At 52.7% G+C, this 22094-nt stretch overlaps 2 protein-coding genes across 2 annotated transcripts in view; one reads left to right on the forward strand and one right to left on the reverse strand.

Annotated features, from left to right (window-relative positions):
- WNT3 (Wnt family member 3) overlaps nt 1-10913 on the forward strand; it is a 44780-nt gene extending 33867 nt beyond the window's left edge. The window contains exons 2-5 of the mRNA XM_080826994.1: nt 1903-2144; nt 5690-5955; nt 6645-7132; nt 10571-10913. Coding sequence (XP_080683120.1) covers nt 1903-2144; nt 5690-5955; nt 6645-7124 — 988 coding nt within the window. The 3' untranslated portion in view covers nt 7125-7132; nt 10571-10913. The remainder of the gene's footprint in view (nt 1-1902; nt 2145-5689; nt 5956-6644; nt 7133-10570) is intronic.
- Nucleotides 10914-16242: 5329 nt separating this feature from the next.
- Nucleotides 16243-22094, reverse strand: part of NSF (N-ethylmaleimide sensitive factor, vesicle fusing ATPase) — a gene marked incomplete at its 5' end in the record, with an annotated part of 149338 nt that continues 143486 nt past the window's right edge. The window contains 3 exon segments of the mRNA XM_080826861.1: nt 16243-17898; nt 18357-18412; nt 21922-22035. Coding sequence (XP_080682987.1) covers nt 17853-17898; nt 18357-18412; nt 21922-22035 — 216 coding nt within the window. The 3' untranslated portion in view covers nt 16243-17852.

Consider the following 22094-nt stretch of genomic DNA (forward strand, 5'->3'; position numbering starts at 1 on the left):
AGAAGGCAGGCGGCACAGTGGTTCTGGAGTCAGAGGGAATGGGATCCAATGAGCCACTTCTTAGCCCCTCTGTGGTCTGGGCTGGTTCCTCAGTACGTGAGGCCACGCCACCCGAACACGGGGCTGCCCTAATGCCCCTTCCACATCCTACCGTTGTTCTAAGGATTGAGGGAAGCAAACCCAAGGAAAAGGCTCGGCCCAGCGAGCATGCTGTGTTCGGCCACATGCCCGGCATTGGAAAGCTTGAGCAACTAACTTGCTCCCTAAACCCCAGCTTCCTGGTCTGGCGTGGTGGGTAGTGATGTTCTCCGCCTTGGAGAAGTGATCAGGAATCTACAGGCAAAGCAGCCTAAGAGCTGATAGGCGGCAGATGTTGAGTTCAGCCCTGTGTCTAGTCCAGGAAGCTTGTGTGTGTATGTGTCTGTGTTTTCCTGATCTGCATTTGGGGTCTTCTGATCCCTCTTCCCAAGGCTTCTGTCATCTCTTTGTGTGGGGGACTTGACTGAGGTCACTGCCGGACTGGAGCCTTGGTGCTGGATGTGAAGAGGGAGGAGATGAGCCTCACGCAACCCTTCTTCCAGCTCGCACTGTCCCTGATCACAGGGCTGATGGCAACTGACCTTCAAGTCCACTGAGACCCACGGATCATTTTCTCAGTTTCTCCCGCAAAATGTCATTCCTGCTGTTCCAGGGCTGAGGGAGAGAGTGGGAAGAGCAGCACCTTGGTTTTCTAGTATTTTAAACTCTTATTCCGGCTCCCCACAAGACCTTCCCTTCTGCTGACTCTATAAAAAGCTGAGAGGTGGCTCTGTTGGTTGGCCATCTGCCTTCAGCTCAGGTCATGATCCCAGGGTCCTGGGATCGAGTCCCAGCTTCTCCCTCTGCCTGCTGCCCCCCCCCCCACTTGTTCTCTCTCTCTCTTTGACAAATAAATAAATAAATAAGTAAATAAATAACCTTAAAAAAAATTGAAGTCCTGATGCCCAAGCAGTCTGTTTAAAAAAAAAATGCTGAGAGGTTTACAGGATATTGATTGAGAAATGAGGGTTAGGAGAGTAAGGTGACTTGGCTGGCAGAGTGTGATCTGGGATCTTCTCCCACCTGACACTGAGCTCCACTTGTCTTGAAACAAAGCCAAGCTCTAGTCTCTGGTAAGAGGGAAGATGTCACTCTAGAAACTTCTGGGAAGCTGCCAAGATGGTCATGGAGGCCCCAGGGGACAAAGGACAGAGGACCTAGTAGAAGCTACGGATTCCCTAGGGAGGTACTGGGGGCTTTGGGCTGGGCAGGCAGAGTCCTGAGGTGGCGGCTACGGGACACTGCCATGGGCAGTGTGTGTGTGTGTGTGTGCACGCGTGTGTGCGCACACGCATGTGCAAACTTCAGGCACACATGTACGTAATGAGTTCCCTGCTGGGACTGGGACTTCTCTGTTTCTCTGCTTCAGCTGAGATGGGACTGGGATCAAGCCTGCCACCTCCCTCGCTTTAGGTTTGGGTTACTTCCCATGGGTCACTGGAGTCTGTGTGGCCCCAGAAACTCAGACTCCGTGGAAGACTGTCCAGGCCAACCACTTCAAGGCCCATCAGGGCAACTGGCCCACAGCCTAGGAGGGATTTAACCTGGAACCCCAAATCCATCTTTCCAGTCCAGGGTTCTTTTCACGATGTGCCCCTGCGAGTCCCCGCGCTCACGTCAGATATGCCCCTGTCAGAGGGCTGCTGGCTGGGCCGGAGATCTGCCCCACAGGGGCAGGGAGCACGCTGAGGCACCGGCTTGCTGGAGGGTCTGGGTTCGTCCCGTCCCAGGGGCCCTCCGTGGCTCCACCCACCCCAGAGGGCTCACGAGGAAGAAAAAAGGCCCCTGATGGGCCATGTGCCACCACCCTGTGTCTGCCTGCAGGTCCCTGGCCCTGGGCCAGCAATACACATCCCTGGGCTCGCAGCCCCTGCTCTGCGGCTCCATCCCGGGCCTGGTCCCCAAGCAACTGCGCTTCTGCCGGAATTACATCGAGATCATGCCCAGCGTGGCCGAGGGCGTGAAACTGGGCATCCAGGAGTGCCAGCATCAGTTCCGGGGCCGCCGCTGGAACTGCACCACCATAGACGACAGCCTGGCCATCTTCGGGCCCGTCCTGGACAAAGGTACTGTCTCCGGGCGGGCTAGCGGGTGGGGGCGGGGCTGTGGGGTGTGGGGGAGGAGGACCCGGTGACCCTTCCCCCTCGGGGTGCCTCAGCTCCCAGCCCAGGGTCCCCAGGGGAGGGCCACAAAGCTGGTCAGGAGCTGCAGCCTCCACAAAAGCCGGTCAGCTCCCTCTCTGGACTGACCCAGACTGTCACCACGCCCGCCACACCTTCCCAGGTGCTGCTGGGGGCTGAGCAGCTTTGAGATGCTCCGTATCCTGAGATCCTAGGGCGGGACAGGAGGCCATGGCCTTCCTCCCCACCCCACACCTGGCTGGCACAGTGGAGCAGGGCAGGCTTTGTTGTGGACATTTGTGACATTTTCCCAACACTGTGTTAAGTGCTATGTAAATCTAGCTTTTTGGGTGAGTGGAGAGCATCACCACCTCTAGGTCCCGCCCAGATAGAAAATTCTGGAGCTGAGGAAACTGGTGTTGGTGGCATTGCATTGCCCCCAAGCATTTCAGTGCAAAGATTCTGCCAGCCCCCACGCCCCTGCACGGGGGATCTGCCCACGGACTGTGGAGGGGCTAGAGGGCTGGCTGGCCTCTGGGGAACTTTCCTGCCCTCCTGCAAACCGGGAGTCTAACCGGCTGGTGCCTGAAATGAATGGCATTCACACAACTTGACCTCAAGCATGACCAGGGGAGATGGTTGAGGGGGGCGACTGCTCCCAAGAAGGGGACTTTGGGGCTGGAGAGTTCTGGGCTGAAGATGGGCAACTCTAAGGAATGGCCGCATCCCGGAATTTGATGACCCCAGCGGGCCTCCTGGGACCCCTGCTCCCTTTCAGCAGCAACTTGAACCCTCCCGTCCCAGGGGCTTTGCCACCCAAACTGGTGAGCCTGGCCCTCCCTTCTCTTACAAGAACTATATTTATAGCCGGAAGGAAAAGGGATCTGAGAGCCAGGTGGATCTGATGGGGGAAGTGGGGGATGGGGGCACTGACCCCCTACCTTTTAGTAGGCAGTCCCCCTTTACCTGGGCCTCGGGTATGCTGGGTCTGTCTGACCCACAGGCCATTGTCAAGGGACAGAAGACCAATTAGCGAATCAATGGATGATGATTCTGTTTACGCTTCTATTACCAAAGCTAATTATTCCTTGTTTACATAAAAGGTTTGGCCTCTAATTGGGGCCAAGTGGCGGCGGTTTGCATTTCAAACCTGATCTTGCCCGGTGTGTCAGTCTCACCGCCTTCCGGTGCCCCACCTCGGGCCAGGTAGCGCTTAATCAAACAGCCTGGCGTCTAGACGCGCTCCCCAAAAGCAAGACTCGCCTTCTGATCGCTCTTACCCTCTTGGGACATTTGGCAATGAAAATCCGGCCTTTGAGCTTATTACCCATCCACGCCTGTGTTAAACGTTTTCCATCACGTTGTAGGTTCTGGTACCTGCCTTCATCTCTGAAGTGCAAGAGGGCAGTTCTGTGTTGGGCGGGGGTTGGGAGCTGGGTAATAAGTCAGAAACTCGAGGAATTTGAAGAAGCCGAGGAAGGTCCGGGAAGAAGGTCGGGAGTCCCTCACCCGCGCCGCACGGGCCGCCACGCGTTCACCTCTGCACCCCCCGACCCCACCCCACTCCACCCCAACCCACACACACGCTTTGGGAGCCAGGGGGCGCGGGGGCGCGCGCGGGGGGGGGGGCGGTGCGCCCTGCCCGGGGCGCGCACCGCTGGCCGAGCCCGGGACCGGCTCCCCACCGTCTGGCCGGCCCGGAGGCGGGGCCGCGGCCCGCCGGGGACTCGCGCGGCCCCCGTGGGGCGGAGGCCGCGGGGGTCGGCGGCCGGAAGGCGACGGGCCGCGACGGCGGGGCGCAGGCGAGCCCGGGATCGCGTTCCGCGGGCGGGGCGGCGCGGGCGGCCCGGAGGGGCTTAGGCGGCTTGAAAGGGGACCGAGCGCCGCCCCCCACCGCGCGGTCCGGCCCCGCGCCCGCTGCGGCCGCCGCGCCATTCACACGCCCTCTGGCCATTCGGCGCGGCGCGGGGGCGGGGGGCGCCGCTTCAATGGGGATTTCGCGGGCCGGCGCCGGGGCCGGGGGCGCGGCCCGGCCGCGGGAGCCGCCCGTTGCTACGCGGTGGCGGCCGGCCCGGCGGCCCGGGCCCGGCGGCCGCATTATGCGGGTAATGCGGTGTGACACCGCGCGAACAAAGGCGGATTGAGCGGCCCAGCGGGCCCCGCCGGACGGGGACCGGCACAGCGGGGCTGTCAGCGCCGCTCCCAGGCTAATCCCCGCCCCGCCCCCGCCGCCCCCGCGTCCCCGGGGCTGGGAACCGAGCGCGGCCCGGGGCCCGGGCGCCGCCGCCGCCGCGAGAGGCCGCGAGCCCGGCCGGAAGCGAGGCGCTGGCCCTCGGCGCCGCCGCCGCCCCCGGGCGCCCCGGGGAGGGCGGGAGCCGGAACGGGGGCGATGAGAACCGGGCGGCGTTGGGGCGGTATTGGGGTGAGGGGAGGGACCGGAGCCTTGGGCTTCGGCCGCCCCGGGTCTCAGTCCGCCTGGGCGGCGCGGGTTCGGTGCGGCGGCGGGGCGTCCGTGGAAGCGGGTCGGGCGGCTCCTCCGCGGGTGGCCCGCGAGGCTACCCGGCTTCCCGCCTGCGTGCCGAGCCGCGATCTCCCTCAGCACTCGCCATGGGAGCGCTGGCTTCCAGGCCGGCCTGCGTGGCCTCGGGCGGGTCACCGCCCAATCTGGGTTCCTCGCCTGTCCGGAGAGAGAGATAGTTGGACTGCAGGTCTCCCAGACCGTGGCCCTCTAATCCTCAATGTCTGCATCTGTAAAATGGGCCTGTGTTAAGACTTTCTGCTCCTAGTTAAGAGGATTAAATAAGATCAAGAACCTGAAGGGCAGAATCTGGTGCCCACTGAGCGCCCAAAGGTGATGATCAGGATCCTGAAGTTGGGGGACACCCCTGAGAAGTTCTCCTTTTCCTTCAAGGGTTTCTCCCCTGATGGCAAGGAGTGGGCGTGGGACTCGGGCCACTCTCCTCCTGGCCAGGAGCTCTGGTGGCAAAGGGAAGTTATACCCGTTTTACAAAGAGGGTAACTGAGGCTCAGAAAAGGAAGGGGTCTGCCCAAGTGCATCTAGGTGGGGGATGGGGTGGACTTGGGTAGTTTAGGCAGTAGGTTCCCAGGCTCTCTCAGGATGGGGAGGGCTCGGGCCTGTGCTGCAGTCTCTGGAGTTGGGGCGGGTAGAGGGTAGGGGGCCCGGGGCCAGGATGGAGCAGGACCACCTCACCTCTAAAGCAACCGGCCAGAGCTATAGTTTCTGCCCCTGCTTCTGACAGGCTTGGCTCTGACCAGTACCAGGTATTGAGGCCCTGGGTTAATCAGTTAGCTAACCCTCCCCCCCGCCTCAGTTTGCTTATCTGTAAAGTGGGGATACCTCAGAGGCTGGGCCAGCCAAAGGGGGTGGGAAGGGTACCTCGACTCCTCCCTCTTTCCTCGGGCTGGCGAGCCCTTCTTCCCAGCTGGGGAGGTCGAGGCAGGACCCCGCCTGACCCATGCCCTCCCCGCAGCCACCCGTGAGTCGGCCTTCGTGCACGCCATCGCCTCTGCTGGTGTGGCCTTCGCCGTCACGCGCTCCTGTGCTGAGGGCACCTCCACCATCTGCGGCTGCGACTCGCACCACAAGGGGCCACCTGGAGAGGGCTGGAAGTGGGGCGGCTGCAGCGAGGACGCCGACTTCGGGGTGCTTGTGTCCCGGGAGTTCGCAGACGCGCGGGAGAACAGGCCAGATGCACGCTCGGCCATGAACAAGCACAACAACGAGGCGGGCCGCACGGTGAGCTGCGGCCGCTCTCGCCCGACCCTGCCCGGTACCCCTTGGCAGACCCTGTCCCTGCCTTCCCCTCCTGGTCTCGCCCCCGCCCCACCCTGCCCTTCCGGTGGCCCTTGTGCATCCCAGGCTCCCTGCTCTCCTCTTTCCCCTTGGCAGAGCTTGGCCCCCACCCACACCCCCACAATCATCCCTCCTGTTCACCCTTTCTCCCTGGGCTGTTCCCCATCTGCGCCCGCCCGGGGATACATCAGCTCAGGAGTGAGGCAGAGCCCACGGAGCAGGTCCCCGCCAGCCCATCTGGTGCACTTGGGCTGCCTAGGCAGGGCCATGAAGACAGGTGGGCCTGACTTTGAATTCAGCCTCCACGGCTTCCTCTGGTTGTTTGACCTAGGGCAAGTCACTTAAGCTCCCAGCCTCAGTTTCCCCATCTGTTAAATGGGGTTCACAATCCCTATCTCCTACATCTTTGAGAAATGGCTGCGATTTCTGCCAATGCTTGGGCTGTGAAGGGGAGGGGAACAATGGTCATCATTCTTTAGGTCCGTATCTCAGCCCCAATCTGTTTTCTTCCTGACCCCCAGTAGAACTAGAGAAGGTTCCAGGGATGGGGTGGGCGGGGGCAGAGAGGGAGGGCCTAGGTGCGCTCCCGAGTGAGGTCGTGCTGGAAGCCAGCAGCTACTCCTCTTCCCCAGACCATCCTGGACCACATGCATCTCAAGTGCAAGTGCCACGGGCTGTCTGGCAGCTGCGAGGTCAAGACCTGCTGGTGGGCCCAACCCGACTTCCGCGCTATCGGCGACTTCCTCAAGGACAAGTACGACAGTGCCTCCGAGATGGTGGTGGAGAAGCACCGTGAATCCCGCGGCTGGGTGGAGACCCTCCGTGCCAAGTACGCGCTGTTCAAGCCGCCCACTGAGAGGGACCTGGTCTACTACGAGAACTCCCCCAACTTCTGCGAGCCCAACCCCGAGACGGGCTCCTTTGGCACCAGGGACCGGACTTGCAATGTCACCTCCCACGGCATCGATGGCTGCGACCTGCTGTGCTGTGGCCGCGGCCACAACACGAGGACGGAGAAGCGGAAGGAGAAATGCCACTGCATCTTCCACTGGTGCTGCTACGTGAGCTGCCAGGAGTGCGTCCGCATCTACGATGTGCACACCTGCAAGTAGGGAGCCAGGTAGGGCCGAGGGCTGGGTGGCTGCGGGGCCTTGGGACAGGGACCCGGTTCTCCTGGCTCCTCTTCCTGACTAACCCACTTCTCTTTCTGAGCTATCCAAGACATCCAAGTTTCCATGGCCAAAACAGGAAGCCAGGATTTCCCCGAGCATCAGTGGGGATGGTCCCTGGGCAGCTTTGGGTGGATCACGGAAAGTACGGATACCAGCTGAGCATGTGCACGCAAGACTGCACAAAATTGACTAATGTTTGTATACAAGTTAGTAAATTATGAGCCAGGTCAGATGTTTGCATGGCCACTGGCCATCATTACTGAGCATCTGGAGGCTCTGAGCCAGAGGAGGGACATTGTGGCGCTGGAAGCCAGGACACCTGACTTCTGGTCTCAACTCTGTCCTGTTCCAGGAAGTCCCTAATTTCCTGTTATTTCATTTCCATGGGCCTCAGTTTTCTTACCCTAAAACGAGGGGGTTAAAATAGTTGAAATAATAGGCCAAAGATCCTCTCTCTTTCACCCCGGGGCAGAGTCATTTTGCATCCACCTTGAACTTTGAGGGCAAGTTTTTGCACAAGCATAAATCCTACTGACCTTGAGGAGGCGGGTGGGGGAAGCGGTGTATCAGCCCATATCCTGACAGATCTGAAGCTTGGGTGGAGCGGGGGCGCTCTCACCGAGTTTATGGAAGGGGATGGGGAGGAGGAGGGATTCAAGTTCAGAGTGGTGGTGGTGAGTAATCAAGGGATCAAAGGCCAGTGGATTATGTTCCCAAGCTTCCCAGAGGTGGCCTGCGTGGGAGACACGGTGCCTGGCCTTTGGAGCCATCGGTCCCCAGCATAGGTCAGGACTGATGTAAGGTGGTCCTGGAGTCTGGGAGCTGGAAGGTCCGAGGCCACTGTGCCCTCTCTCCCTTTTCTCTACCTGAGAAGGAGCCTAGTGTATAAAGGCGTGAGCCCTGGTCCAGCTGCCACCACCTGCCAGGTGGGGGACCCCAACAAGAGAGTTTTTATAGATCTGCCTCCTTATCTATCTTCCTCCCCGGAGGAGCCGTGGGGACCGTGCATGGCTCATCGTGAAGAACATACCTGCCTGGGTCATCCCCTGGGGATGGGGCAGGGGCGAGCACCCTACTGGGTCACGCAGCTCCACGGAGGGCACCTCGGAGCTGGTGGCTTCGGTCCACACTGTGTGGGCCTGGGGGAGGGGCCGGGCCTCTCTGCGGTGTGGAGGCCCCCACATCCTGGGGACAGCCCTGGGTGAGTCCCTCTGGGAGCCCCCTCAGTGGAGCTCGAGTTAGGACCTGACAGGGACAGGGTCCAGAAAGGCAGCTGGAGGCACAGCTTCATTCATGTCTGGATGGGCACCTGTGGCCGGTGGAGAGGGGATGCAGGTGCCCCAGCTCCGCCACGTACCGGCCCTGGAAGCCCGAAGTCCAGTTTCCTCACCCGTACCGGGGCAGCGGGAGCCTAATGGAAGTTTCATGAGGCCCCAGGGAGCTACCAGAAGTGAATGCTTGTCTGAATCTGATACTGATGGGGAGTGATAACTGCCGTCAAGAGAGCCGTGACATAAGGGTGACATTGCGCAGTGAGACGGTGTCATCACCTGGGCGAGTTTCATTTCCTGCTTCTCACAGTGAGAGAAAAAATCCACGAATAAGAACACACTCACGGGCTCAGTGTAGTGTGGCCACGGTGGCCGGAGCCAGCGTGGGGTCCCCAAGCAGGACTGAGGGGCAGCTGAGGGGGAATTAGGATGCCAGAGCACTAACGGAGGACCCATTGCTAGGATGGGGACCTTGAACTTCCCGTGTGGGTCCTGCTGGGGCTGTAGAAGCAGAAGGTGTTCTGGTGCCTCCCCTCCCAGGGCGGGGTGGGGGGGAGGCCGCCAAGAGAAGCCATCTGCCAACCAGCGGAGGGAGGTGCTGGTTTGACCCTCAGTATCTGGAAAACCCTCCTGCCTGCCACCCCTGTAATTAGTGCTGATCCTCGGAGGAATTAATACATCCTCAGCCCTCTCTCCTCCCATTTCTGAAGGACAGTGCTGTTTTCTCCAGTCTTAGAGACATGGTCTCAGATGTCTTATTTAGGCAGATCGGGGCCCCAAGCCCCTCTGCTCTGGGCGCTCTGGAGCCCTTGCTCTGGGGCGAGTGGAGAACTCTCCCCACGTGGTGCCCTTTGGACAAATTTTCAACTTGTTGAGTGATTTGGGGCAGGCTGGGGAGCCTCTATGCGCCCTGGTTCCCTCATCTGAGAACAGGGGGGTGGTTGTGTGGACCAGAGGCTGGATAGCCCCGGGGCTGGGCCTGGTTCGCGGTCCAAGGAGGCAGCAAAGATTCCCCGGACCAGACAGAGCTGACCTCCGCGAGCGACGTTCTCCAGGCGCGGTGCTTGGTCTTGAACCACAGGCCCCAGATTGGCTGAGACCCGGTTACCTCTCCCCTCCCTTCATCCACACTGACACCGCAGGCAACATGGGAACCTTGGAGACAGGCTGACAGGGACATATGCCTTCCACACACTCGGTGGGGAGCCCCAGTCAACACGGCTTTATGCCACGGGGAGATTCCCAGTCCTTCCCTGGTGGGGAAAACATCTTTTCCATTGCCTGTGGCTTCTGTCCAGTGTCTCATGCTAACGGCCGATTGCCGACCTTGCAAGTACCAGGCATCTTCCTTGTTACTCAGATGTTGTGAGCCACAGTAAGCTGGAAAGGGCTTTCTCTGGACAAGAGGCAGGGGGCCTGGCTGGCCCCAAGTGCTGGATCTGTCACTAACTTGCCACAGTACCTTAGGACATGTCCGCTTAGTCATGCTGAGGCTCCGGTTCTGCCCCAGTGTAATAGTCTTCCACTGGCCCTGTCTGCCCCCCCCCCCCCGGGAATGGAAGGTTGGTTGGGAATGCCCATGAAAGTGCTTTGGGCCTCTAATCCTTGGTGAGATGTAAATACACAAATGAGTAAGAGGTACACATTGGTGCTCCTCTGGGAAGGAATTATTCGTAGTTAATTAAATAGCCGTGCTCCTGCGTAGACGGCTCATTATCAAACCACTGGTGGGACAGAAAAGCACAGTGCCCACGTCTACTCTAGCAGGGAATGGGGCCCTGGACCGGAGAGGCCTTCAATCTCTCTACGAGGTGGACTCCTGCCTGGGGGCCGCTGCCCGAGCTCCCGGCCAGAAGGTGGGGCAGGTAGGGTTTGGGTCCCAGTCAGTGGTGGCCCAAGCCCTCCTGATCCTGTTTAAATCCCGCACTCTCCCTCAGCAGCAGACCCCCAGAGCAGAGGAGGGGGTGCAGGAAAGCCCCTTGAGTTCCCCGTTGCCCCCCAGTACAGGAGAAACGACGAGCTCTCCCATCCGCAGCCTCTAATCTCGGCACCCCGACGGGCGGTTCCTCTGAGGAAGGGATTACAGGTCTGATTCTCCCTCTTTGTTTTCCAAAGGGCACTGGGAACGGGTGAAGTGTGTGGCTGGGCAGATTCACCGAAGTCCCATGGGAAAGCAGGACCTGGAGCCGGGCTCAGCCCTCAGCACCAGGCAGCCAGGAACCCGGACTGTTGCCAGACGCCAGTGCGGTAAATGACCTGGACCCGAGCTGCCCGCTGCCGGGGAGGCCTCCCTCGCCCTCTCTCTTAAGTTTCTCACCCTGCTGTGGATGGTGTGTGGTTTTTAAAGAAGGGGCTTTCTTTTTAGTTCTCTAGGGTCTGATAGGAACAGACCCCAGGCTTATCTTTGCACATGTTAAAGAAAATAAAAATGGAAAAAAAAAAAATTCTACTCCGACAGAACAGGCTGGGCTGCCGTGAGCTCTCTGCCTGGTGCCGAAGACCTCGGCTGGGGCAAGATTCTGTTTCCAGACGGCTTCTCCTGGTGCCCTGCAAGATGCCTGTGCGGTGGGCGTTAGGAAGTAGGACAGAGCCCAGCGGTCTCCTTTTCTCTGTCTCCTCCTGCTCAGATCTGATAGACCTCCACATTCGCACGAAAGCCATAGGTTTAGCTAGGATCCAGTGGGAGGGAGGCCCAAAGCAATTGTGGGGGTGGGCTTGGGAGTCCCGAAGAACCAGGAGCGCCGGGTGGCCTGGCAGGCTGTTGGAAGAGCGGCTGTGTCCTGTTCTCAGTCTCGCTTCCTCTGCAGCCCTGGTCCGCACGCGAGGCCCTTGTGAACCGCAGTCCCAGCTCCCGGTCTTCTGCTCCCCTTCCGCGCTATCTACCAGGAATGCAGGGCAGGGCTTGGGGGCTTTTTTTTTTTTTTTTTTTTTAAAGGATGAACCGATGTAAATAGGTTATGTTTAGGGGGTGGTGAGCCTTCTGCAGCTCCAATGGGCTTCCTAAAGAAAGAAGCGGTATCTTTAGAAGGGGCCATTCACTCCCTCCCGGCCCTGCTCACTGGCAGATTCCCCACCCAAACAACTCCAGGGAGAGCAGCTGGGAGTCTGGGTCGCCTGGGTAGAAATCAAAGGGTCAGAGACAGAGCAGCGGCCGATTCCTGATGTTCCAACTTGGTGACTTGTAGCTAGGGAGGATAACACGGCTCCTTTGTTTCCTCTCCGGTAAAGACCTGTCTTCCAGCCTCCTTTCCCTCCTTTGGCCTATGCGGGTAAAAGAAAAACGCAGAGTTCGTTAACACACACCTGCCAGCCTCAGCTGTGTGCAGAGAGCCCACCCGTCCACGCAGTTCCCAAGGATCCGGAGGAGGTGTTCGAAGGCGGGCAAGCGGTCACTTGCTCCCTCCGGTAAAACCTCTCTCCGCTGAGCTCCCCGAGCTCCACACAGGTCCTCTCAAGAGTCCTGAACGGAGGCCAGCGGATCGGACAGCACGAACTCAGGCCACAGCTCTGTCTTAGGGAGGATCAGGAAGAAGAGAGGCGGCAGGGGTAGAGACGGGAACAGAGTTGTTTCTTCCTTTCTTTACTCCCTTCTCTCTCTGGTCTAACACTGACCTCAGCTGCTGGGTCAAGTGATCTTCCTGCTCTACTCAGGCAGGCTTGCCAAGACTGTCTAGAAGCCATGCCCGCACTCTTGAATCTGCGGGCAACGAGCCCGCCTACAGATACACATCCCATCCCCTGTCGGGAGAGTCCCAAATGCCCCTCCCCAGTCTCACCTTAGACTGAAAAGTTTTCAATCATGTCAACCGGATAATGCTTGCTTTATGTGAGAATTATTTCAGCAGAACGGATACAAATTTTCAGAACAGTCTTTTCATATCTATGTATTCTATATTAAAAGTGATAAAGTCATGTTTCTGGGGCGTATTCAAGTAGCTGACAAGTAATTATTTAATAATAGTACACTGAGCACATTGTAATTATTCTCGCCGTAGTCAGGTAATAGTATCCAACCGAAATTTCCTACCGACCTGCTGTATCCAAAGTTTTGTAAAAAGTTGTAGAAGTTGTTGATCTTTTTGATTTTATATTCAAAAAGTCTCTTTTTATAAATATTATTTATTATACAATGTATATACCTTTGAGTTAACTAAGATTATATATTATATAAATATATATATATTTGGAGAAAATCTATTTCATCATGCAGTTTTTTTCTGTTAAGTCATTAAAGAGAAGGTAAACTTAAAATGGATACATTGTACAATGTGTGGGGTTTCCAGATTAACGCTCAGGAGGTCGCGAGTATCCGATTTCTGGATGTGGTGGCCTCAACTTGCACCCTGAAATGAGTGGTCCAGAGTAAAGCCATTTCCTCTGTTCTTTAAGCAGGATCATCTCAGACATCATGGACAGTGGGTCTCATCTACTATAGGACTTTCTTACAGGCTTACCTTGTTCTAAGTCAACATCTGACAAGTAATTCCTAGGTTTGGAAGTAAGCGGTTTGGGCAGTAATTCCTTTCATAGACTAGCATTTCCACTGCACAAATGAATGTCACAGACACTCAAAAGATGTGGCGCAAGGCCAGCAGCCCACGGGGTTGGTTAATCCTTTCCTCACCGATGTTTTCAACTCCATTTATTGGGAAAATAGGATTTGCTCTATTGAAAATGAAACCTGACTGGAAATGGTTTCCCCTCCTGCTAGCTCGGCTATAGAAAGGGTAGGTCGGTTGGGAAGAAGAAATGGTTTGCCCTGGCCTCCGGGTGGCCTGGAACAGGTGTTATTGTTGGAGGTTGGGCAGAAAGGACCCAGCAGTGGGCACGCTGTGGGAGGGGCGTTCTCTCCTCGGACTGCTGCTTCAAAAGGACTCACCTGAAGCTCGCAAGCGATGCGCTCTCAATGATGAGGGCCGATAACTCGGGGTTTTTTTGTTTGTTTTGTTTTTTAAAGATTTATTTATTTATTTATTTGACAGAGAGATCACAAGTAGGCAGAGAGGCAGGCAGAGAGAGAGGGGGAAGCAGGCTCCCCGAAGAGCAGAGAGCCCAATGTGGGGCTGGATCCCAGGACCCTGGGATCATGACCTGAGCCGAAGGCAGAGGCTTTAACCCACTGAGCCACCCAGGCGCCCCAATAACTCGGTTTTATGACGATAGACCGCTCTTTGGTCTTCACACCGACCCATAAAATGTCACCTTCGGTTGATGTGGCACAGCTAAAATGCTCTCCTTTTCTTTCTCTTTCTCCTGATTTACCTTTATTAGGAGAAAATCTTACTCATCTCACTGCAGAGACAAAAACAACATGAAAATAAAGCAGTCTGCCCTGTGCGCTGGCGCTGGGCTGCCTTGTGCTTGTGCTCCATTCAGACCTCGAACCTTAATTAGGAATCGCGACTAGAAGGTCATGAACTGTATTGTGCCCCTGATGTGTCTCTGTTTAGTCCCTGAAAAGTTTAAACCACAAAAAATGGTTGTGCTGGCTGCATAAGTTATTGGACATGGAGCGTAGACAGAAATCTCCGTATCTCACAGCGCGGCTCACCTTGTACTTCACTCCAACATAAAACTAATACTCGTCTCTCCCAGTATCCTGAGTACTTTTCTTTCCTTTTTCTTTTTCTTTTTTTTTACCTATAAGATTGCCAAACATTTAAATGGTCCCTGTTCATACTTACCAAGGCCATTTGCAATCCTTTCTATGATTAATCATATTCTATGATTAAAGAGAACAGTTGATTACAGTGCTTGAACATTCAATTTCTCCATAAGTATGAATACTAATAAACATTTAAAAACAAGAGGAAGCTTAAAAAAAAAAAAAGACCCAAAAGAAAGAAAAGAGTATAGTGGAAAGAACGTGAAAAACGCAGGAGAGAACCTGTGTGAGTTCAAGACTCGGGGGACGGGGTACAAAAAAAGGCAAAGGAAAGGCAGAGGAAAGCAGGGGGAGGGATGACGGGTAGGTGATTCTAGACGGATCCAGTGGTACATCCACGCCAGCCCTGGGTATACAGATGGACATGTAAGCTGTGGCTGATTGACACACAGAAGAGGGAAGTTAATGCAGCAAAATGATGGTGGCTACACTGTGGTTTCTCTTAGCTTGACAGAGAACTCTCGAGGAGGCAAAGAATGACCTTACCATTCATCTGATACTCCCAAGAGAGTGTGACAAAGTTGGTTGTGTGGAGAGACTGTGTTCTCCCTCATGTATGTATGGAGGGGAAATTTCGAACACGAGTCCCCCTTGCAAATGCTGCCTTCACGGCTTGGGATTCCTGCCCGTCCCAGGCACTCCGTGGAGCGTCGTCATGCCCTGGTGTCCGCACAGCACACGCCCTCTGTGGCTCAGCTCCATGGCCCGGTCCTGGCACTGCTTGCAGGTGGAGGAGAAACTCTAGATCATTTTGCAATAACTTCTGAAACTGACATGCTTTTTTGAACTTTCATCCACACCTTCCCCGGCGTTGTCTTTGAAAAGGCTTATGAATCAGGTGGCCAGGCAAGGGACGGGAAGTCTCACTTCTGCCTTCTGTGCTTGGCCTGGCTTGGTTGTTTATTGCTGACTCAGTGCATCAACAGGTCTGTTTACCAGGATTTGATTATTACACACTCAAAAATCTATTCCGTGACTTGCTGTTGAAACTTAAACCAGAGGCTGTTCACCATAATTTTTAGGACATGAAAAGAGAGCCTTAAAGCAAACCATGTTCAGATTTTAGCCACCATTATAGTTTTTCTGTTATATATTTATTTTTAAAGATTTTATTTATTTGCGGGAGAGAGAGAACAAGCAGGGGGAGGAGCAGAGAGGGGGAGAAGCAGGCTCCCCGCCAAGCAGGGAGCCCGATGTGGGACTCGATCCCAGGACCCTGAGATCATGACCTGAGCCGAAGGCAGACACTCAACCGACAGCCACCCAGGGGCCGCTCGGTTATATAGTTTTGAAGGTATTTCAGTGAAGATGTACAAATACGGAAAGGATGAGATAACCTCCTTTTCTGAGGTTTTAATTATATCTTCTGACAAAAACTAGCCTGTTCACAATGCATCCGTATAGGAAGAAATCTAAAGCAGCAGCTGCCGGTCTCCTTTGCTTTGTCGCTAGGCCTGTGACGTTGTACGCTCTCTCACCCTCTGCCCGGGGCAGCTTTGAAGTGCACTGGGACAGCTTCAAGACCCTACCTTCCCAAGGTTATGCAGGGCCCGGGGTGGCTCCCGGGTCCTCCTAGGAGGTATGGACAACTCCTGGGGAGATGACCTCTTTGCACTGAGCCTTGCTGATTCTCTGAGCTGCCTTTCGTCCTAACCTCATCCAACTCTAAGCATCGGGCTTTTAGGCTGAGATCCGACAGCTCAGAAAAATGCAAAAAGGATTCCAAAAATGAACCATGTGAAGAAATCCCACTGAGAGTGTTTGAATCCCTCGGTTTGCCCATTTCAAAGGAGGAACTCTAATTGAGAAACAATTTTCCTTTCTGGATCATTACTAACCCATTTATGGCTTTGGTCTGCTTCAGTGTTTTAATAAGGCAGAAATAAGCAAAGTAAGTATGAAGGTTCTTGTGCATTAACTCCTGAAAATATGCTATTGATATATTTCTCTTTTCAACGGAGTATGCTTCCTAAATAATGAAACCCAGAGATTTTTAAATAATAATCCTCCATCTCCTTAGGCTCATTAAGACAAGGAGGGGCTTTCCTGAGCCCCCGTCCTCTTCACACGTTCCTATCAGTTACGTGTCGTTTTGTACAAAACATGGTCTACAGAATGTTTTCGAGTATAGGTACTCTTTATTGCATTCCTTCATTTGCATGAAACAATATATTTATATTTTTCAATATAGTTTTGGACAAAACACAAAGATATAAAGATCATTTAATGAGAGCCAGAAGTTAATACAGCGTGTGTGGCTTTCCTGGGAGGAGAAAAGAGGCAAGCACAACAGATCAGGGGACCCGGGGTACTGGCCATCAGGGATCACAGAATTACACAATACAAAATCTACTTTTTAAAAAGCCACAAAATAAGCTAGGGGTGAAAACCCAAAATGAAGTAGCTATGACACGGAAGTCAACCAAAAATATACAGATGGCAGGATCTGGAGATAATCTGCCTTCTACAATGGGTGCAAATGACAGCTACACCCAAGTGCCACTGTGGCCACAAGCCTCACGGGCAGTATGGGGCACCTTCAGGTGGCTGCTGACTGCTCGTCCCTGCATTCGAAGCCGCGGTGGGGAGACAGTGGCGCGCTTCCTAAGTCTCCTCACTGATATGATGACCCGACCCATTCCTTCTGACTCAGTTATCAGACAAACCACTGGTGCTCCTTCCCCTTGGAAGGAGCGTGTGGAGAGGAAAGGAAGTGTGTTAAACGCACTGGAATGGATGTTAAAAGTCTCAGGGTGAGGACTAGAAAATGGTTTCTTCTGGAGAATAGTGTTTTATTTCAATGCTAGATAGCACAGAGGGTTTAAAATAAAGGAAGAATAAATTCTAAGTCATTAAGCTGAGGAAAAAGAAAAATGGTGATACTAGTAATATGCCTCTAATATTATATTTTCCCATTTAGACTTGGCCACTAATTAGTGCTGAGAGGTTTATAGATGACTTTATTTTATAATGACTCCTTTCCGTTCAGGGGTATAGGCTTTTTCCATACAGGTCTTTCCCAAGTCGTTAACAACAGCTACCACGCGGTCATGGCCGCCACATCTCTTGCCACAGAGCACATGAGTTAACACTGAGGGGATGCCACGGCCAACACAGTGGTATTCGGACTTTCTATTAAGAAAGATCTCCTGGCTGCGACTTGGGAACATCTCTGAAAATGACTGTGAATCGCATCTTAGAAATCCAAAGCCCTGTTTCTTCAGGCAAAAATAACCAACCAGTCTTCTGGGAGAACCTTTAACCAAATACCCAAGTAGCTTTAGTGTTAGTGCAGGCGAGCTGTACCATAATCCCTCTGAACCCGTACCTCTAAGTCACTGCTCCTGGTTTACATCTAGAAAGTCTTCCTTCTAACAGGCCAGGTGCTGTCCTACAACATCATTACATTTACCAAGAGGTTTGGGGTGGAGACGGTGGTAGGGAGCTTGAAATGTGTAGCGCTCCCAAGTGCAGTGACTCTCCCACACTTCAGGACCGAGGAAGAAGAAATCATCCTAGCTTGCACAGAGAGGGAAGCATAGCGTTCTAGAGCAAATGTGTACCTTCCACAAAACGGACTGAGTAAGCACAAGGAAGGGAGTTTTATTGCACTAATCATGCAGAGTGAGCACATGTCGAAGGCAGGGAACATTTCTCTTTGTCTAGGATCTTGAGCAAGCTGAGTGAAGGTCCTGGGCCGTCTTCACTCTTCACCTTGGTCACGTCCCTTGGTCACTGTGCGTGTTCAAAGAGTCCATTTTCAAAGTCCAGGGGGCTACTGAAAAAGAAACACCCGAAACAGAAAAAGCAGGTGAGGGTATGCCAAAAAACCATTTATCACAAAATCACTAAAAGCTCCTGAATGGGTTTTCTACATTTTTTTTTTTTTACTATGCATTTGCTATTAGATAAGCATTTCACAAAAGAAAACGGTCGTAGCCCCATGCATTTAAAAGCAGGTTCCAATAAATATGTACCATCGAGTTTTTTCCTGCATTGCGACAAGGAAGTTTTGCGAAGCAGGACAAGGAGAGCAAACCAACAGTACAACCAACTTCCTTGCTTGGTCTCTCAGACCTACAACACAGTGAAGAAGGCTAATAAATGGAAACAAAGTTGTCCAAGAGAGGTTGAGAATTCAAATGCTTATGCGCTGTAAAGCAACGCTTAGAACAGGCACCGGGACTGAGCAGAGGGCTAAGTCTGGCGGACGGCCCTTACGTTGTTTGTACTTACGCTCCTTCTTCTCTTAGGAGGGCCAAGAATTTTCTCACACGGTATTCAGGATCCATCTAAATACATCAGCAGAAATAAAGAACACGGGTTAATGGCACCGTCTAATAACTATGCACTTCATGCCAAGGAAATGCTCGGTTTCATACATCCACCAGTGTCCTGCTGAGTCACAGAAATATGTTACCTGCTCCCTGACCAGTATTCTGATACACAGCGAAGCAGATTACATCATTCAGGAGTGAACGGGATTTCCCGGCACAGAGAATTACTGTGCACGAGGCTCCAAGCGACCCCACTGGTCATTCCCAGACACCTCAGCAGAGCGCCCCCTTAGCTGGCGCCGTGTGAGGAGGCAGCAAGTCGGAGAGGACACGGGTGAGGCCAGATGGCGGCTGTTCACGCGGGGCTGAAGGGCATCCAAGTCATAGGATTCATCCAACACATGAAAGTGAGACCAAACTTATACCAATTGAGGTTGAGTAAATGACTAAAAAGTAGCTTATTAACTTTTCATGATCGACACATTAGTTTTTCTTAGCCTCGGTCTTCCATGCAGTTTCTTCTTTGCAATTAATGAAAAAAATGGTTCTGAAAGTAAAAAAAAAAATGAAGAGTGGGGTGACTCCCCTCACATGGCCGCTGGCTAATCCGGGTCTCCTGTGGCAGAAAAGCATCATGATAGCAGGGCCTGGATGGCTCAGGCTGGGGAGCATGTGACTCCTGATCTTGTGGGTTTGAGCCCCAAGTTGGGTGTAGAGATGACTTAAAAATAAAATCTTCAAAAAAGAAGAAAAAAAAAAAAAGCATCCTGAATCTAGGAGAAGATAGGGGAATTTTGGTTCAGGGAGCCAAGTATAGTATAATATTAATTTTCTCTATTCATTTTCCTTTTATATTCATGTTTATACTAATTTATTTAATTATATTTTGTTCTCACTGGTCCTCCAGAGATGTGAAGTTATCTAAAAAATGATCATTAAACACATCTTTAATTCCTCAAGATGAATTTTTATTGTAAGAAACATACCTAACTTTTAAAAAATGTTCCAGGGCAGGAGTCTGTTTCCCAAGAGGGAACTCCCTGCCCTCCAGGGAGAGCTTTCAAATGTCGGTGCAGCTGTGGGGAAATGTGCAACTAGATTCCCCTCCAATCACATTTTTTTTTTTTTTTAAAGATTTCTTCTCTTCTATCCCAGAAAAACATCGAACAGAAGTTTCAAATGTAGCAAAGTTAAGAGGTCAGACTACAAAGGACTAAGAAAAAGTGTGAACAGCTAACAAAAGAAACATTTTCCCTCTTTGGGAATAGAATTACATATGAATCAATTGTCAAGTTCTTTTAAAAAAAAAAATGGAACTGGCTGGAACTCAGCTGTAGTCAGTGCTTGCAGGTCTTTGCCCATTAAATATATTTAATATGTGTGAGCAACGACTTACTGACTTGCCTGTAGCTATGGAATTAAAAGTCAAGAGAAAGGGAGGAAAAAAGTAATCTAGATAAATGACTTTATTCCCTCAGGTGACATCCAGTCAGAGCAGATCCTCAGCACTGTGCAAGTTTTAACAGAATCGTGTATCGTGAACAGAGAGGTAACATGACTTATATTCTGCTCAACTACATGCCTCTCCACTCAGGCTCCGTCTCTCTCAGGCAGATCTGAAGAGAATTCACTCAGCTGCACGAAATCCATTTGACAAGAGGGGGTTCAAACTCAGAGGCCTATGAAGTGTCAGTTGCTGAAGATGAGGCCTGAGTGCCCCACTCTCGCTTTCTGCCCCACATACATGAGAGGCACTGAGGTGATCGCTGACCCGCAGGCATCAAAGGAAGAAGGGGTAGGGACTGGAGTGAAAAGCCCACATAGTTTCTCCTATGCAATTACTGAAAAAAAAATTATGCTGAAACCAAAAAAATGAAGAGTAGAGTTGACTATCTTGACAGATTTATCTTTTCCCAAGCAAAGAGCTAATACATCTGTATATGCACCTTTACCAAGGATAATCCTAAGCAAAGTGATAGTCTGTAACTTCAATTTACCACTTGTTGTGGAAAACAAGTAAATTTCAATCTGGCTGAATGTTCAATACATTCAACTTTAGGTTTCTGAAAGCCACTATTCTGTTTTAAAATGAATGTACAAGAAAAGATTAAAAAGCATTCACTTTGCGTTCTCCATTCGTTATTGGTCCAAGAAGCTGTTTCCGGTGTAACCGTGGAAGTGAAACTTCACTTCCGCCACCCACTGCTCACAGGGCCAAGAGGGCAGGCCTGAGCAGTGACACAAAATGCCAACAGTGCGGCCACTCTGTCCACCAGTGAACTGGGATGGACCCAGGTGACTACAGTTCACTGAGTACCCGATTGTGCGTCCGGCTCTGTTCCAGGGACTATGGATTCAAACAGTGAGTAAAAGCCAAAGTCCCTGAACTCACAGAACTTGGCAGGAATACATTTATTCTCTAGCCAGTGTGCCAGATAAGGATAGGAAGACACAGGATGGACTCGTGGAGGGGTGGAGTCCCAAAAGAGGAAAGGTAAGTTGCCAGGAGATGTGAAAAAGTCCCAGAGAAATTTCATCTGCCTTTTCCCAGGCGCTGGCCTAGGGCTCGGTCTTCTATGTGATACTGGATGCTTTAACCCTACAGTAGTTTGCATGAAATTTCGAGGAGCCCAGCCAGAGGAAAATACAGACACCCTAAGTCTACTCTGTACAATTCAATTAGCTTGTCCCTTAAAACAGTCTCCCAGGCCCCTTTTGGTGAAAGGCACAGTAGCTTCCAGACTTCTGATAAACGATGCCATCTTCCTTCCACTGATAATTGGCTGTGATCATGGATAACCCACACTGACCACTGGTAGGACACTCAGTAACCTCATCTCTAAAATGGGGGTGGGCAGTGATGACAGGAGAGCAATTGCCACTTTGAAGCCCTTTCTAGTTCTAAGATCTAATGATTCCCTAATTAAAATGGAAAGTAACTTTATAATCTTTTCTTCCATTTATGGATTTTAAGAAGTTAGAAAAGTATTAATAAGTTATTGTTTGGTCTTAGAAGCAGGCCACTAATAGCAACTTGAGTACAGAAATAAGAGAATTATAACAAACTAATTAAAGCCTTAGCAAAAGGGGCGCCTGGGTGGCTCAGTCATTAAGCATCTGCCCTCGGCTCAGGTCACGATCCCAGGGTCCTGGGATCCAGCCCCATATTAAGCTCCGCACTGGGCTCCCTGCTCGGAGGGAAGCCGGCTTCTCTCTCTCCCACTCCCCCTGCTTGTGTTCCCTCTCTTGCTGTGTCTCTCTCTGTCAAATAAATAAATAAAATCTTAAAAAAGCACAACCAAAAAGCAACACCTTAGCAAAGGAAGGGCACCTGGCTGGCTCGGTCAGTGGAGCAGGTGACTCTTGATCTTGGGGTTATGGGTTTGAGCCCCACGTTGGGTATGGAGACTACTTAAAATACAATCTTTAAAACAAAACCAAACCATGGCAAAGGACATATAAAAACCTCTTGGTACCTCGCAAAGCTCCCGTGTCTGCATCCCGGGGAGAACGCAGCATCTTACCTGGAGCGACATCTCGATCAACATCAGCAGCTTCTTGATGCCTATCCAGACCTTCTTCCCTTTGACTTGCTGTGAGATCGTGGTGCGTTCCTTATCTTTGAAGTTGCCCAAAAGCTACGAAAACAATAAAAAGGACAAAAGCACTTTTGTAGCGAGTGCATCAACAACATTAG

This window comes from Martes martes (genome assembly GCF_963455335.1).
Source record: "Martes martes genome assembly, chromosome: 16".
Lineage (NCBI taxonomy): Eukaryota > Metazoa > Chordata > Mammalia > Carnivora > Mustelidae > Martes > Martes martes.